Below are 17,818 nucleotides of genomic sequence, written 5' to 3'. Positions count from 1 at the left end.
AAAGTTTGCAATGAAAATAAAGGCATTGTGTCAGATGAATTCCAACCCTAGAATCTAAATTGGCATCACTGAAGCTAATTTATAGCAGGTGAGGATCTTACTGTTCCAGAGTTTTCATTCATTTTGATACCACTATTGAGAAAATGACCCAACGTCTGTGTCTGAATACTTAGGTGGTTTGAAAGCCACCTGCATGTGCGTTTTTCATAGAAACAAAAACCACGTGGAGCTCTGGAGTTCCAGCCCCACTGAATGTTCCTGACATTCTTGTACTTTACTTGGTTTTGTCTTGAAAGCTTTTCACTACTTTCCGATGGTGTCCAGGGATGCAGATTATCTGGTGTGGCCTGATGATTCACATAATCCAGTTTCAAAACACAGCAAAAGAAAAAAGGAAAATGTCAAAGTCTGGCAAAGGCTTTGCACACCATACTGGCATGAAAATCTCTTGAGAAAGGGATTTTTTCTTTTTTGCTGTTGTCCCACATCATCGTTTTAGTTTCTCTATTTAAAACAGTTTGTAGTTTTTGTTCCCATTTGTGTAAAACTTGGCTTTGGAGTATAAACCTCTTCTGGTCTCTTTATTGTTCCCATCATATATAAAAATTTGCGTAATTCACCTCAAAGCAGAGTGGGTCCTGTCACAGTTCCTTGCATGGTGGAGGGGAGCCCCAAGTACCTTGGCTGAGAGCCTGAAGAGCCGTCCCACTGCTCTGAGCCCTGCACGCAGCCAACCAGGGGAAATGCTGGGGATGAGAGCAAGGCTTAACCCAGCGTCTCAGTGCCTTACTGGAGGCTGCAGAAAAGTTTAGCTTTTCATTCAGAAGCCGTAACTTCAGAGTACCTTAACTCTCTGATACAAATCAAGAGTGCAGAAAGGTTTGTGAAAAACTGATCAGTTTTTATTCATTGGCTGAGCAGAAAAATAAGTCTCAAAAAAATCATCGCAGGTCAATCTGAAGTAAACAACGTTTGGGGTTTTTTTCCTTTGTTCTTGGTTTTGGGTTTTTTTTGTGTTTCTTTTTTAAGTCTTGAGTGAAGTTTGAAAGCAAAACCAGAATCTACTGTGGTAAACCAAAACATTTTATTTTGTCTTCAAGTGATTGTTTTTCCTGAATTAATTGAACACAACTGGTTTCAGTCATAGGAAAGGAATTGTCTTTTCAAATTGAAAAATGATCAAAACCTATTTAAAAAATATCATGTTCTACCTGAACAAAACAAATCCCAAAAATCAATGAAAAATGTCCAAAACATCCTGGCTACACCCAGAAATCTCAGCTCTGGTTAAAGAGGTTTCCACTGCAATCCTTCACCCAGTTAGTACACTTAGAATAAGGGAGACCAAAACAACCCCCTAACTCATCACCAAACGCAGTCTGATGTCCATGACATTGCCTACTCATTAACGCTTGCAGTCTACAAGAGGAAAGGCAGAAGCTGTTTATCCAGAGCCACCTCAAAGCTTCTCAGCAACATACACAAAGCTGAGTTTTGTCACTGCAAGCAGAAAAGAGGCCAGGGCCAGGCTGGGCTGTTTTTGCAATAGGAAGGGGATGGGTAGGAAGCAAAGGCTGGGGGGGAGACCTGGAGTGCCAATCTTCTCACTTCTCCTGCCTCTGAGGAAACGGCAGGGTCAGGAAGGGGCTTCTGTCTCCCCCGCCGTGCCACTTCCCTACACACACCAACCCTTCCTTTAGAGGCAACAACGGCAAGCCAGGCAACGACTTTACCACTACCTACAACCAGCTCGAAAACAGAGCATGTTACCCCTAGAGTGTCTTTCTAGTATGTTGCCATTTTAAATATGGAAGGAGGCAAGGAGAGGAATGGGCTGTATATAACACCAAAACTCTCAGAGGTCACTCTTGCATGTCTTTTATTCAAGCAAACACACATCCTCACAACCTCGCTTTGGCTTTTAGGTGCTATTAGAGCACCAGCTTCACAGTGCTTGGGACCTTAGAGTTTTCTTCCTGATGAGGTCCAACTCTATACACGCAGAGGAATAACCAAAACACAGTGGCAGCTTATGATCAACTCAATTCACGTGTCTCCCTCGTTCCTGCTGCACGTATTCAGTGTGGGCACATCCAACCAGCTGACTGGGGATATCACCATACATTGTGACATACACTGTATATTTTAGGATGAGCCTGACCTCCTTTTATTTCTGTTCCTACCTCCTTACATGCTTGCCAAAGAAGCACAGTTCACAAGAATTCAAAAGCAGCAAGAAATAAAAGCAAGGGGATTCAGTGAAAGAAGTATACAAGGCGAAAGACTAAGAGAGAACACCACCAAAGATAAGCAGAACTTCCCAAGATTTCTCTCGAGGTTATCATTCCCTGTTACATTACCTCGAATAGCTATTTAAGGCCTCCATTCTTCATGATATGGACCAACAAGCTTCCTTGCTTAGGAAGAAATGTCATCCCCATTGGCATGTCAGCACCAATTGTAGCTGCTTTTAATCTTACAGTGAAGCATTTGTGTTGGCCACTGCTGGAGATGAGTCAACAGCCACTGGCTCCTAAATGGCAACATCTGCTGCTATCTTGTCTGATTATAATTAAGTACCTCAATTTTACGGGTACTACTGGCTCTGGCAGGACAGACAAACCAAAAACTGCAAACTTTCCCCTTTACTAACAGAGAGTCCCAGAACCTCTTTTTCAAGAGCAAATAGTCAAATCCTTTCTTTGAACAAAGATGACAGCTCCTTGAACCTACTCACTAACTTCCCATTGTGGCTCTAAGACACTTAATTTTCCCCAAACCTAGAATCTTAATCAATCGTATTATATATTACAAACATCAACCAACATAATCAGAGCCAAGATAGAATACATTCTTTGCACATTTCCCCCCTAGCAAGTACTGTCAAAGCTGAGACAATAACATTCTGCTAATTTGCCAATAATTTATACAGAGACACCACTAAAATGTGCTTAATCCTCAAAGAGATTCAGTTGCTTGACTCCAGATTTCAAAGAAAAGCATGCAAATGCAGCAATAAAATGCATTCCGTTTAATCAAGTGAACACATAACAGACTGATTCACATTGTTTTACGGCATCAAATAACAGTTTCTGATGTGATTCCATGTGGGGGAAAAAGGGGAGGCTGCTGTAAGTATATTTTGGCAGAGTACTAGAAGAGGTCACAGACAGATGATTTCTTAATGAAGTGTTAAAGGCTTCCAAAATTTGCCTCTTACGGGAAAATGGAAACTTCCCCTCTCTACTATATCTTTAACAGAAAGAAAGGAATAGCAGAAGTCAGCTAAAATATGCTAGTTTTAACTTGCTTAATTGTTGGAAAATGCACTTATTTTAAGGTAAATAAAGTCTACAGTATTGGTTTGTATCCTACTATGTTAGCACTGCACCAGATATGCTATTAGATTGCCTGGAAGAATTTTCAACAATATCATGATAAACCATTTGGAAGCAGAGCTGAGAAGGGTCATACAGCAAAGTCTGTCAGAGATGACAAAAAAATTTCCACTCTCCACTTTATTTGGAAAATAAAAGGGAAAGAGAGGGGAACCAAACAAACCCTCTGTGGTATGAAGTCAAATTAAATATAATTCATAAAAATTAAGGCATTTTGACTTTACAGAGATATGGGTCCAGTGATGAAAGAAGAAATGATGTTCTGGAGAATGAACTGTAATTATGGTTTGGAAAACATATGGAGAGAGAAGGGAAAAAATTAAAGGAGATGTAGACAGATGAGTTTGATGGCAGTGAAAAGCTCTAGTCACCACTGCAGACCTGCAATGTTCAGGAAAGGCTGCAGTTCCACCAAACATCTCAAGTCCAAAATTTCAAATATATTTTCACTTTATTTTATGAATGCCCATCAGATATATAACTTTGATGCTACAGCACACTAGCTGAATAAAAATCAACAACATAAAAACCCTCTTCATAAAAGATCCAAGAAGTGAAATCCCAAAGCCATAACCATTTACTCTGTAAGCATATCATCTTTGACAACCATATATAAATGACATCATGACAACAAATACAATGTACAATAATAAGTGTGCAATGGTACAAAATATACAAAAAGGAATGTGTATTTAATATACATTCAACAATACCCCATAAAAATCTTTGTTGGGAAAGTGAAGTGCCTTTTCGAGAACAACAGAAAATGTACACCAGTTAAGATGCCTGAAGTATCTCCCATCAAAAGAGTAAAGCCTGTGTTCTTTGACTAGACATATAAAATAACTGAGCTGAATTTTCCCTAAAGAAAAAAAAATCTAAACTTCATAAAATTTTTGTCCACATCTATAGTATAATAAAATATTTAGAGTGCAGAAAATCCAGTTTAATTTAAATTTTACTTAAAAGTGGGCCTTCTTATTGATAGATCTAGCTCAGTCATATAAAATCAAAAGTCTGTATTCCTTATAGTAAAAAGACCATTTCTGCCCATGTTTCTTTTCTGGTTTTGATGCATTCCACAATTCACATACTTTTGCTACAATGGAAATATGAGTGTGACCAGAGGTCAATACAAGAATCGTTCCTCATTTTCTCCTGGCTCTATACAAGTCTTGCATAATTTTACTCAAATATTTTTTGCCTAAGTTTCAGATTCCTTTGAGTTTGACCTCAATGGGAATTTCAGGAAATTATTACAGTAGATATTATGAAGATCATCTGCTTATAATGCGGCTGATTTTATGAAAAAGTCCACCTAGCCTCCAGTTTTCAAGGCACCATTTTGTGCCCTTGCATTGACAGCAGAAAGCATTTAGATGCTGAGCTGCGCCAGTACGTAACCCATGCTCAGCTCTGCTGGGCATCCGTCCTCATTCCTTGCATGAGTCCAGGAATAATGGTGGCTCAGTATTTCTAATAAGCCTCCCAACTGACAAAGCTGATCCCTGATTTCCAGAAGTAGAGATTCTTGCTTTACCTCCAGAGTTCAGTCTTTGTTGGTTTGCAACCCAGGGAAAGGTGACATATTGGCAGCCCAAGGGAGGGCACTGAAACTGCCAACGACCTCTCTTGAAAGGACAAGCTTCCACAGAGAGGGACAAGTGCAACTTGCACCGTAGGTATCCTTTTCCTTCTCTTTATAGAGCTTGAGCCTGCTAGTGCCTATAAACTCATGGGCCCACATGTACAATTCATACAACAGCAGTTAACACATTTAAATTTAATAGCACCAGGTTTTACCCCAACCCTGATGGCCATGACTTAGGCATCAGAATGGGTTCAACTTGCAGGTGCAATACCATGCCTCTTGTATTAGAGGCCAACACAGACCATCTAGTCCTTCAAAGCATTAAAATCAAAAGTATTTTCCAAAGTTCAAAACTCACCTGAGGCTCATTCCGAGTACCATTCACAATTTTGATTTTAAGAGAGACACATAGCTATGCTACTAAAGGACAATACGCAACCTTTGCAGGAGGTTTCAGGCCTCTCCGAAAATCATTTCTTATGAATATGCGTAGAAGGAGTGATAGGAAATGAAAGGTACCTATAAATCATATGGCATGCCTGAGCGATGCCCAGGTGAATGCAAAAAATTCATGTTATTTGCAGTATGTATATCTCTTCCTGAGTTGAATTTCATTCCCAGTATGGAATCCAAGCATCTGCTTTCTTTTTTGGCAAGGTACTCAATCACATGGTAAGGCAATCCAATTTTCTGGTTTGCTTCCTGTCTTCTTTCCTCCTAAATGGCCAAGCACTTCTCACCAAGATCACCACTACAATGTGTGCCAGAATATGTTTAAAATATGGTCCTGTAAAAATAGAAATTAGGTTTGTTTCTTTGAAGGCAGCATTAACTCTTCATATATTCTGGGATCTTGAAGATTTCAGCTGAACAGATTCAAAATGATCTTCCTTTTCCTGCAATGGAAAAGACAGGTTCCCATCAACTGGGATTCCTCAAATTCACTCCAACAGTTACTGCAGTCACTTCTCTTAATATCTCCAGAGTGGCCTTTGCCAAAGACTTCACTTTATTTCTACCACAGTCATTAAATGCACAATTTGACCCTTTATTATTTAATAACACTACTAATCCTGTGAAAATTTGAAAATCAATAAAATTATGCCATGTATATTGTTCACGGTACTTCCTCTAAAGAGTACAGGGAAAGTTTGCATTTCATACTCATAGTATAGGACAAGTAGTAGTTGGAGCTGGTGAATTGCAAGGTAATCATATTTATGGTTATTATTACTTATTAATGTGTTTCCTACAATAAATAAAATGTTTGGAGCAAAGTCCGTGAATGTGAACACCACTGCCTCACTCCTGGATTCCCATCCCAACTCCTCCTCTGGAAGACCCACAGGACAAAAATGGCCTACAAATCCTCTGCCATCTTAAAAATCAGGGCTGGAGGGTTGAGTTTTCTTTCTGTTTTTATTTGCTGGGTGGCAGCCTAGGCCATCTGGCCGCAGGCATCAGGGTGAGAAGTGTGGACATACACATTACTGCATGTGTGAATGGCCCAATGGTCCATGCAGAAGCAATGAATGAAGGAGCCCTAATAAAACTACTCACTAGAAAATGCTGGTTCTTGCTTCATGTACCTACCTTTTATACTTGTTGATGTATGCAAACAGTTTGGAAACTATGTTAAACTAACCTCATGATCTGATCTTTAAAGCCATCTCACTCAGATCAGGACAGCCTAATGCAGATGTGAGAAAAAGCAGGGAAGAAAATTGTCCTACGCTAGCCTACTGCAGAGTAGATATTTTCTTGCTCTGAAGGACCTGGTATTGTTATGCTGGAGGTAACAGATGGAACTAGAACAGACTCCAATCTGAAGCAGTTTCATAATTCTTTAATTTCTATATTCTCGTTAAAAATAACAGTAACTTCTTCCTATATTACAGGTCTAGCCCTGAATTCCTTGGGTACTCAAAACCACTAATAGCTTCATGAGATGTTTTGCTTCATAGAAATGCCATTGTCTGAAGCTTGAACACAGAGTTAGGATACTTCAGATTTTTCTTTCTCTCTCAGCTTACATTTCTCCTCTTTTTCTCCCGTTTTCCTCCATATATTTTTTCCACATTTTACATGCATATGCAGCAGGAGATGAATTTCCTCATCTTTTGCATAAATGAAAATTAATGCCTATAACATTTGTTTTGGAGAAATATGTATTAAATTCCAGTTATCTGCAGGGATACAGGATTTCAGTAAGCTAATGAGGTACTGGAAGCTGAGTTTGCCAGCTATGATTATCTAGCAGGAAAAAAGGAACCAGCTTAGAAATATTTGACAGGCTTGTTTAAAAAGGAGAGAATACTCAGGGAGCCTGCTACAATGGATATAGGAACTTTAAAAAAACTCTTTTTGAGTCCAAATAGCCATTCAAATGGTCTGAATACTAAAGTACTAAAGTTTACTTTAAAGAGAAAAAAAAAAAACACTTCTCCCAGGCTCTCATCTCTATACGTCTAATCAGGAAGGAGCCAGTGGTTGGTGCTGCAAATGGAGCCAGCAAAGCTTTTACAGTTATCAGGTGTACAGCAAAACATGACCCTCACCAGCAGTACTGGTCATTACACTCAGCCACAGCCAGCCAAGCCATTTCACAGACAAAAAATCATCATCAGTGTTTCAAAGTCAATCCCTATAGGATTCAAAATGGAATCAACTTCCATTTTTGCAACACCACCACAAAATTTGATGTGATTTGATTTTATTCACATTTTCAATATTCTTAATATTGAATTAAGAATTAATATTGAATTTCTGCCCCTTTCCACAAGGAACAATATTGATTTTGCAAGACAAATTGTCAGGCTAGGGTCAAGGGGAAATTCCGCATATTAGCTGTGTAATGGTAACATCTCCTAGGAGGGAGATCTGGGGAGCAGCTAGCATGGAAAGAGGACAGCAGCCTAACAAAAAGGTAAAAGAACAAAGAGAAGAGAAAAATAAGGGAGAAGAAAGGAGGCACACAGGTTTTAATTACATCGCAGTCAGTCACAGAAAGGAAAAAAGGAATAAATGAAAAAAATCTTAATATTCAACATTCTGAAATATTAATTGGACAAGAAACAAGAGAGGGACTTTTAAAAGATCACAATAAAAATTTTTTTTGAAGAAACCCTCTTATTTTAAAACAACCCTCTTCAGCAAAACTGTTCGAAAGGGAAAATGTCATCCACCTTTATCCTGACCATAATAGATGCCCCAGCTAGACTCCCTTAAAGACAGCACTACCTTCTCATTGACTTCATGGCATTTGGAATAAAGACCAAAGCGTTTGCCAGATCTACCATGACGGACCTCTGTTGCTCCTCTCAGAAATGTTCGAAGGACACCAAAGACCTTTGTTCTATGAATTCAGACATGTAACAATCCACATCACATGTGCTGCAGAAAAAAACGCTTTTTGCTGTTGCTTCCTACTGAAATGGAGGAGATTGCTGTACTGGGTAACAGGCTGTGGCTGATGCCTCCTCTTCAACTGAACCCTATAGTACTCAAAATTAGGGTTCTCAAGTCAGTCATGAAGCCAGTCCAGGTAAGCTGCAAGCAGCTGGCTGGTAGCTGTTCCCAATGCTAATTTTCTGTATCTATAATAGCTGTGTTTGCCTCAGCAATAGAGGTGTCTGGTAGGAATCTGGGAAGAGAGGATCCCCCCACCATTAACTGCTCTTTTTAGGTATCACCCAAACAACAAAGAATGCTACTGAAATCTCTCTGCAGAAGAGGGAGCATTTACTCAATACCCTGCAACATTTCTTGTCATTATCCATACTGTGGATTTCAGCAGATCAGCTACGGACTGGGTGATGTGTGTGTGGGAGGCTGCACAAAGCACTGTGCAAATTAGCATCACAGCCTCATCACGTCCAGTAATAAATAAAGGTAATAATTATTTTTAGTATTAATAGTAGTAATTACTACTCACCTTCGTTGCCAAGGACTTGAGCTTCCCCAGCAGTGACTGCTTATTTGAATACACTATTTCTTCTTCATTATCTTCTCCTTCCATTATAGCACAGCTGTCAGCAGCTGGCAGCTCGCACTCTTTTGAGTTCGCTGTCATCACTAATTTGGAATATTTATACTCCAGCCTGAAGATATAAAGCCAGACAGGCATAATTTTTTTTACAAATGTTTTTGTAATTTAGATTATCTGCAGTCCTTCCACATGGTTACTTCTGAGGTATTTACTGGAAAGTAGATATTTTTCAATCATTAAAAACATGTAACCAGAATAGTACTAACAATACATCGAGCCATGTTTTCCCAAAAGACCACAAGTAGGTTGAGAGGATTTCCTGTATGAAGAAGTGTGACCTGCGTGCTGGTTGGGGCAACAGCAGGTCTGACTTCAGCCTGTATCAGAATCTGCATCACACCCGTGTCCAGGGGGGCTAGCGGGAAGAGGAGAGATGTGTAAGTGTGTGGTAGGAGGCAGAAAAAGGTGGGGACCATGATACTGGAGTCTGGGTTTGATGAAGCTGGATGTGCTATGGGGCGATGAAAACCCATGGAGGTGGAATCACATTTTGAAAGTTTATGGCATGAGATTTGGGAAGCAGAGGACAATGGGATGGGGAACAGTCAGTATGACCAGTCTGAGAAGCAGGGATCTTTTGGGTGTGTACCAGACATGTCCTGCCAAAATAGACCTAAGCAATATACAGTCAAGAACCATATTTTAACCCAGCTGAAAGGGACTAATTAGACTGAAGAGATATCCTTTCAGTCTTCAGACCTTGAGAAAGCTGTGTTGCTTCAGGACCTAAGGTCAACTTCAAACCCTTGGGGGTTAAAAAGACAGTTCCTGTTGGGAAATTATGCCATAACAAATTACTGTGGATTTCCTATACTTTCCTCACTAGCATTTTTGATAGTTACTGTTGGCAGAAGAAACCTCAACTTGGTGGATTAACGGACTGATCCAACATGGTATTTCTCATCAACATTGTCATAAGGTCAGATCCATGAAATGGCTTTCTGTTCACGACATCAAGAAGCTTTCAGCTTACTTTTATATGGAACACAATTTGCAGTACTTACTTCTGATTCTTCTTCCAAAAATAGCAGGTCAAGGCTATGAGCAGAACGGCTGTGAAAGCACCAACACCAGCTCCAACTTTTAGCCAGAAGTCCACTGTTTCACAAGTGTTGGTCCTTTTTTCTGGCAAGGGAACCCCTTTAATGCAATGCTTTGGCTCATTCCATACATACAAGGTTTCCTTTCAAATGGAAAACAGAAAACACCAAAAAGTGAGCTGCTTATATGAAAAGAGAGAACTATTTAGAGTTGAAGAAAACAAGCTGTTTTGAGGTAGACAGGTTAGACATCTTTTTAATGAAAGCAAACCAAAACATGTACTTCAGGTTTTCAGACTCCAGGTTGAGTCATATTGTCTACTCAATTGTCCCCTTGATTGTGCCTGCAGGTTCAGACATGGCAAAAGGATTTCCTCTTCCGAATTGCTCTTCACCTGGCGCAATATGGGTTGGACGATTGTGAATGTGTTGTGCCTGCATTGTTGATCAAAAGGACAGTTCTGAGCCCGTGAAAGGACTTCCTAATATTTGACTAGAGAAGGCAGCAGCAAAAAAATTGCAAGCAAGGAAGGATAAATTTCTGAACTGAAATTCTGAATCCTTTCCTAGCTGACCCCTGATGTTTATGGTTATTAAAGGATTGAAGTCCTTTGGGCACTCCACCCTTTACAAATAACTTGCCTGCATGTCTGAGTGCATCGGAGTTCACGTCCCTACCCACATAGCTGGTCAGCACAAGCCAGCTCTCCTCCAGGAACCATGCTGCCATTGCACAAATATCCCTGAGTCTCAACACAGCACCTCACCAATAAGACTTGCACCCAGCCAGCTCACAGCCTGGACTGAGATTTCCCAACTCTACCTGCACTTACATACCAACTTGCACACCGAATTTCAACAGAGTCCAAATTACACCCAAATGAACCCATCTGACTTGGAGACATGGGTCCTGTACCTGAAATCCTTTTTTGCAGGCTCCCTCAATCTCGTGGTAGTCTTGCTCTGTGCAGAGAGGGCAAGCTTCTGCACTTTCCCATACAAAGTAGAAAGTGCATCCATCGCAGGTGCCCGCAGGGCATGAGCTAGGAGGAGAGCAAAGCTTAGTTATCACTTATGAAACACTCTGGGATTTGCATCCTCACTTCACATTCTGCTGCTGAAGATTGGTAACGGTAAGTACAACAAATAGGTAAACATCCATCAAGTCAGCAGATGGAAAAATCTAGGGGAAGAATTTTTCCCACTTTGTAAAATGCTTTCTCAAGTGAAAACAGATGTTGGGCTGTCAAAGGTCTAAAATAACAGTTCCATTCCTGGCTGTAAGTGCTACTCACGTGCCTACGATGAAGAGAAGAGAAAGAAGCAAGCCTTGGAGACCAGCAGAACTACTCCAGTGTTTCACCAGCACGGGCTAGCCCAGCATGCACCTCTATCGCTCTTCTCCTGCACTGGCTGACTGTTCCACATGAATGCTGCTATCTGGTTCCTACTGCTGTTCTAATGATGTCTGGGTGATTTCGTCCATATGGAATGGACTTGTCCTGTCATGGTTAATTACTAGAAGGATGTTCACCAGTTAATGAAGAGATAACAGCTTCTCTTAGTCTCAGAAGGACTAATGACCCTATTTTGTATTCAGCCTGCAGAAGAAAGTTGTACTGGCAATGGCAGGACATTCATGCAGCTTTTGTTACTGACAATTACATCAGGTCTAACAGCAGCAGTGGCCAAAAGTCCATGCAAGAAGCTAGGTCATGTAAATGTGAAATATATCCATACAGAAAAATGGATTTAAAGGTTTTTTCTATATCATCTGGAAATCTGTTGTCCTGATCTGAAGGACTGAAAAATCCACAGCCCTGAAAGCCCATCCTGGCTTATCCTGATTTCAATAACTGACAACTGTCCTCTCTGGATTATGGAACATTTTCAATGTACATGGCTAAAGCATTCACAGACCTTTCTCCTCAGCCTCCTTCATCTTATACTGCAACTTCATATGATACTAAACACCATGTCTGGAGGGTCAAGGAGTTACATGCAGTATTATCTGACATGTATCAGATACCTCACTGTTTGTAAACAGCTGTCTGACTGCTGAGCTAATCAAAGGGGGCTAGGAAGAAGTCAACAAGAACTGAGATAAGTTACATCATGTCAGCTGTGCGCCGTTTCTGTCCATGCTCACACTTTTAAAAGCAAGGTAGGTTATTCTTCCCTCACTACTGGTGAGTTATCACAGCTCACATCATGTTTAACCTACAACATTAGGACACCTGAAGGATTTTCACACAGCAGCTGATAGATGGTGGCTTGTTGCCCCGCATGATTTGTAGTGTATCAGGTCCCTAAGAAACCGGGGTAAACATCCAAAAGCATTCAAACACCAGCCACTCATCCATCACCTGTGAAGTAGATGCCTCTTTGCCTTCATTCAGATAGCATGGTTCACCTGTGCCAACAGGGACAGGAATCAAAGAGGATCCCACACTGTTAGCTTTTGGGAAGGGGACTTAGCTTTTGGGAAGGAGGATCAGTGAGGGGGCAATCAGCAGATTTATAATAACATCCAGATGGACTAAGATGAGCTAAAGAGGAGGGTTATCAGAGTTGAGGGGAACTTCTGAAAAATCATAGGGTGTTGCTGAAGAGTAACAGAATTAATTATTTTATTGTTTTTTCTCTGCAAGTTTTCAGGTGCAGGAATAAACAGTATTTTTGAAAAAAAGAAGGTTTTTTGGAGACACTTGAATCAGAGTGAAGGGAAAAAAAAGGTCAGGCAAATTAAACACAACTGGTACAAGAAGTCCAGGGTAGAAACTGGAGTGTTGAGACACATAAATAAATACATGTAGAACTTGAACTAGACAGAGTCAGGGCTCACATAAGCATTGCAATAGCAGATTTCATCATTCCTAGGACAGGTTGCTCTTTTTCAAAAAAAATCGATTTGTTCACAGACACTGCTGTAGATCAAGGAAGAAAAACTACCTCTCAAAGCCCAGACTAGGCAGTTTTAATCAGGAGGCCAAAGACCAAATAAGGATCTGAAATAAAGGAGAAGTGGAAACAAGAAAACATCGCTACATTTGCTTTTGGCTTTAAGCTTGGAACAACCTGCCTGAGCTCTAACCTCTCTCACCGCACAGCCTAAATACACAGCAGTTGGTCTGCTGGGTGGAGATGGACACACACATCCTTCATCTAGGAGAAATGAGTGAGACCTCTTGGGTGGCTGATGAGGGAGACAGCGCTCCTCATTGCTGTTAACTATAAAGTTACTAACGAGTTTTGTAAAAGTTGCCTGAGGAGAAAAGGTTTTTAGGCGCTACTAGGATACAAATACTTAAATACCTGGGCACAGAAAGCTCTCCTTGGTCTGGTTTGTTGGGGTTGCATCTCATTGTCACAACAGTTGCACGGCCATTTTCACAGGAGGTTGTCACCGTTGAAGACCTAATGTCAAACAAAAGGAGAAACGTAATACGTTTCCACTACAGTAAATACACGTTGCTCTTTCATAGGTCTCTGGTCATTCATGCAACTGCCATACTAAAGAAACACCCTTTACCACAGCACTTTTGCCTTTGTCAGCTAGAAGAAAAAAAAGGAGCAACAGCAGCAGGGTAGGTTTCACCACTTCATTTAGATCTCAAAGGGCTCTGAGATGCCGCTCAGGGAACTGCTCTGTTTTTCTAGCTAGTTTGAATTCTGCTGAGTCAAGGAATAAACCTGCCCACAAAAAAGAATAGAACAATTAAAAAAGAGAATCACAGGTGCTATGGTTGGTGTGTTACTCTGCTGGAGAGTTTATGATGGCTCTCTCCTCGCCTAATAGTCTGAGAACCACACTGTCCTGAAATAGCACAAGGCAAGGGGGATTCAAAAAATGGACCTTATTCCAACATGATAGACATTGTAAGCCAAGTTCATAATATTCTCAAAATAGGGTCACTGGTGTGGGGTGCAGTTTGCACAGTCAGACACGTAATTTAAGTATTCAAATATGCATGAAGTGTTGATGCCCAAAGTGCTATATTAAGATCTATCACTAAAGCCAACACAAATCTAGAGAGCCAATCAGTAGGAGAAATATAGGTATGTGCCTTAAGATAAGTTGAATAGCCCCACAGGCTCCAGAGTCCAAGCTTAGAAACCCAGTTCACGTGAAGACACCAGCATGTAGACATCTTAACTGAGGTGATCTTTGAGGTAATTCTTATCCAAGCTGAGGTATTCTTTTTATGGAGGAAAGTGAAAAACAGGAAAAGCACACTAGTAACTGTGCCAGTTGGAAAAATTATTTTTACTTCCATTAGTTCGTTTTTGTAACATCAAAGTAAATACAAATGAATGTGAAAGAAAATATGCAAAGCCATATATGAGAAATTATGAAAAGCAACATGACGCTGAAAGTGGCACCTGGATGAATCAAAGCTCGGGTATCACCCTCTACAGATCAAGCGTAATTTAGATTTGAGTAAACAGTGTTTGCTGATTTCATAAGATGTTCTTCAACATGCCAATTGATATCAGCCAGATACTGATTAAAGTGATAAAGATTAAAGGTGGATTAAAGATCTCCTCTCACAGTTTTAGTTTCCTTTAAACAACGAAGAAATTTGACATACCAATAAACAGTATTTTTACCTACTTGTAAAAGAAATGCACATCAGGTATTTTGCTTGGAGAGGGAGGAAACATATCTGTCTTGATGCTGATATTTTCCAGCGTTGTTTCAGCAGTAGCTCCTAAAATTTGAGAAGGAAAAAAAAAAAAGAACAAGCTAAGAATGGATTTCTGAGGGGTTCACATATAACATTTTCTCAGTCTGAAAGGTATGGGTCTCACTTAATACCATTTAATAACATTACTACACATTATACACTTTCTTCTATTCTAACTAAACTTTGCAGATTTGTATGTTCCTCATACAGTCTGATTTCCTCATATAGACATAACAAAACAAAAAATTAATAAAACAACACCTGTGTAAATAAGTTTTACTCTTTTGTATGAATTTAAAGCAATCGTGGGATATTACAGAATCATAAAATAATTTAGGTTGGGAAAGGACTGCTGAAGATATCTGATCCAATCAACTGCTCAAAGCATATGCCTTGAATGTATAACCCTAACACATCATAACCATGTAACACACTGAGCAATCTGCAGTACCGTGGGAGAAAAACTGAAAGGTGCAATGACAAGATTCAGAAGGATTATGGAGTCGTAGGCAAGCCTTGATGGCACATTTTGGAACAAATGACAGGCAGGTGTGTGGAACAACACAGGTTACACAGGTCTGCATGGATTTTGGAGAAGAGCTGAAAAAGAGGAAAATTCAAATAACCAAAGTTCTTAGAGATCCTTCCAATCCCATGAACCAAAGAAGACAGACAATATTGGTGCTGCACTGCAACATTTCAGAAGAAGAGGGAGCCGTACAAATGGGACTGGCTGCATCCTGTTAGTGAGGTCAAAAATTGCTAGAACAACAAGAAAAAGTGGTAGCAGCCAGCAACTGGTGGGAAGATGGGAAAGATTGAAGAAAAGAAGTTTTCCACTTGTTCTTGCAACAGTTCAGAGAGCCTAGCTAAATGCTTAGCTTTGACTTGGCTTTGACTTGACTGGCATTGCATTTGGGAGGACAATTCATACAGCTGGAAAATCCATGTCTGGTTATAACCCTTTTAGGTAAATATAGCAGATAACAAAGGTGACAGTTTGCACTAGACACTGCTACCTGGTGTAGGACAAGTCAGAGCTTGGGATTGTGAAAGCACATAGATCAATGTGCTCAGTCACATTGCTTAGGAGGGCTTGCAGGTGAGGGATAGCTAAGGAGCATCACATCAACAGGCAGAACAAAATGTGCCGCAGCAACCATCAGGAGCACGTGCAGAAAGTTGTCAGGTTATTGTGGAGGGACCTCTGGTCTGAGAACCGACGCTGACGTCAGCAAGGATGATCATCTCCTCTCATCAAAGACATTGCATTGAACACAGGGTAACTTAAATTTGGATTGCAACACAATGGACAGAGATTAGTTACTCACTAGAGTGGAAGATGATAGCTCCTAGGGACCTTATTATATTCAACAGAGGCAATGAGAGAATATTCCTATCCAATATGTAGTACTGTAGAGATGGCATCTCAAAGTGCAGTTTCTCAAAAATAAGAACAGTAGAAGCAAAATTAAGTGTAAAAAAAAAATATGTCATTCTTCAGAGAATATTAATTATATGGCTAAAAAACCACAATGACTTTCTCAAGAATGACAATAGCTTTGACTAAGAGTCCACCTTGGATCAGAACAGCAGTAAAAGAGCAATTCACATAAAAACATTGGCACAAGCTTAATGGAGGGACAATAGAGAATCAAATAAAATAAAAAGTTATGACTTACAGAAAAATTATAATGGATGCTAAAGACTTCAGGGAAAGCCTGTGTTTGGCAGCACTAGAAAAATTGTAAGTTTGGAGCTTTTTTAGAAATACTAGAAATAAAAGTACATCTTATGGATAGGAAAGGCAAACTTCAACCATTTTAAAATATAACAATTGTGATAAAGAAAAGGCAGCAGAAGAACTTGATATCTTTTCTCCATATTAGGAAAAAATCAGGACTATGTCCTTGCTTTCCAAGACAATGACTGAACACCTCATTCCTTCAGTGGCAGGAGAGGGTATTGGCATCTACTTGGCATGCACGCTTATAAACTAGCAAACCCATACCTAAGAGTGACCTTTAACAGAGCTTTTAATGATAGTGAAATGTCAGAAGACTTATGGAGAGGGGATGTGGTGAGCCAAATTACAATGTGGCTAACATGATGAGGCAAAATAACAGGAATGGTAAGTGGAAGATGGGTTTCAGTTAATGGATAGATACATGAGTGACAGTCAACACGAATTTATGGAGAACAGCTCTTGTTGAACAAATCTGATTTCATTCCTTAGGTGCTGGTGAATTTGGTTGCTAAAGAAAATTATGTAAATTTATCAAGTATTTCAGTAATTACTACATGAGATTCTAATTAAAAAATTAGCAGTGTGATATCAATTAAGCACATACTCTGTATTAGCATACTCTGTATTAAAAATTATTTAACTAACTAATTATAAAATTATCTGGCCATGGAAATTGTCATCAAATGTGGTATGTCTCCAGGCTTCTCTAGGCATTGATATTGGAGTACCAAAATGGATCCCCAAGATTATCATCAGGGATCTGCAAGTAACTATATAATAGCTGTTGGTAAAGTGTGTAGATGAGTCAAAGATTAAGAGGAATAGGAATAAAATACAGAGCACCTTGGTTCACGTAGTAAACTGGTCCCAATCAAACTAAACGTATTTAGTGCAGACAAGTACAGCAAGGGATGAAGGCCAGTCCTAAGGAAGAGAGATTTTCCCTTGGACACTGTAACTCTGAAAAAGATCTAGAGTGGACATCAGATCCAAGAAGCCACCATAAAATCCCATGAGTCTGGAGAAAGAAGGGCTCAGGCGTTCCATCCTTGCATGTAAATAAAAATATGGAAATTATTTTTATTGCCATTATAGTGAATTAAATACTGGAATATTATTCTATTCTGAAGCCCACACTTTAAGAAAATATAATAAAAAATCACAGAGGCTGCAGAAAGAGCCTCAAAAATTGTTCAGGTGCTTGAGAGAAAGACATGATAGCAAGAGACTTAGAAGAACTTGGTCTACTTAGTTTATTAAAAGAGCAGACTGCGGAGGGTGTGATGATTCCAGCACACAAAATATT

The 17,818-nt window shown here is 39.8% G+C and overlaps 1 protein-coding gene across 1 annotated transcript in view; it reads right to left on the bottom strand.

Moving 5' to 3' along the window:
* Positions 1-5,135: 5,135 nt before the first annotated feature.
* KIAA1324L (KIAA1324-like ortholog) overlaps positions 5,136-17,818 on the bottom strand; it is a 49,009-nt gene continuing 36,326 nt past the window's right edge. Inside the window, exons 16-21 of the mRNA XM_009577162.1 lie at positions 14,693-14,789; positions 13,393-13,494; positions 10,994-11,120; positions 10,042-10,220; positions 8,924-9,089; positions 5,136-5,885 (exon numbers count right to left, since the gene is read on the bottom strand). Coding sequence (XP_009575457.1) covers positions 5,826-5,885; positions 8,924-9,089; positions 10,042-10,220; positions 10,994-11,120; positions 13,393-13,494; positions 14,693-14,789 — 731 coding nt within the window. The 3' untranslated portion in view covers positions 5,136-5,825. The remainder of the gene's footprint in view (positions 5,886-8,923; positions 9,090-10,041; positions 10,221-10,993; positions 11,121-13,392; positions 13,495-14,692; positions 14,790-17,818) is intronic.

This window comes from Fulmarus glacialis, unplaced genomic scaffold, assembly GCF_000690835.1.
Source record: "Fulmarus glacialis isolate BGI_N327 unplaced genomic scaffold, ASM69083v1 scaffold7540, whole genome shotgun sequence".
NCBI lineage: Eukaryota > Metazoa > Chordata > Aves > Procellariiformes > Procellariidae > Fulmarus > Fulmarus glacialis.
The sequence above is the reverse complement of the archived record's forward strand: the minus strand, read 5'-3'. Positions and strand labels throughout refer to the sequence as shown.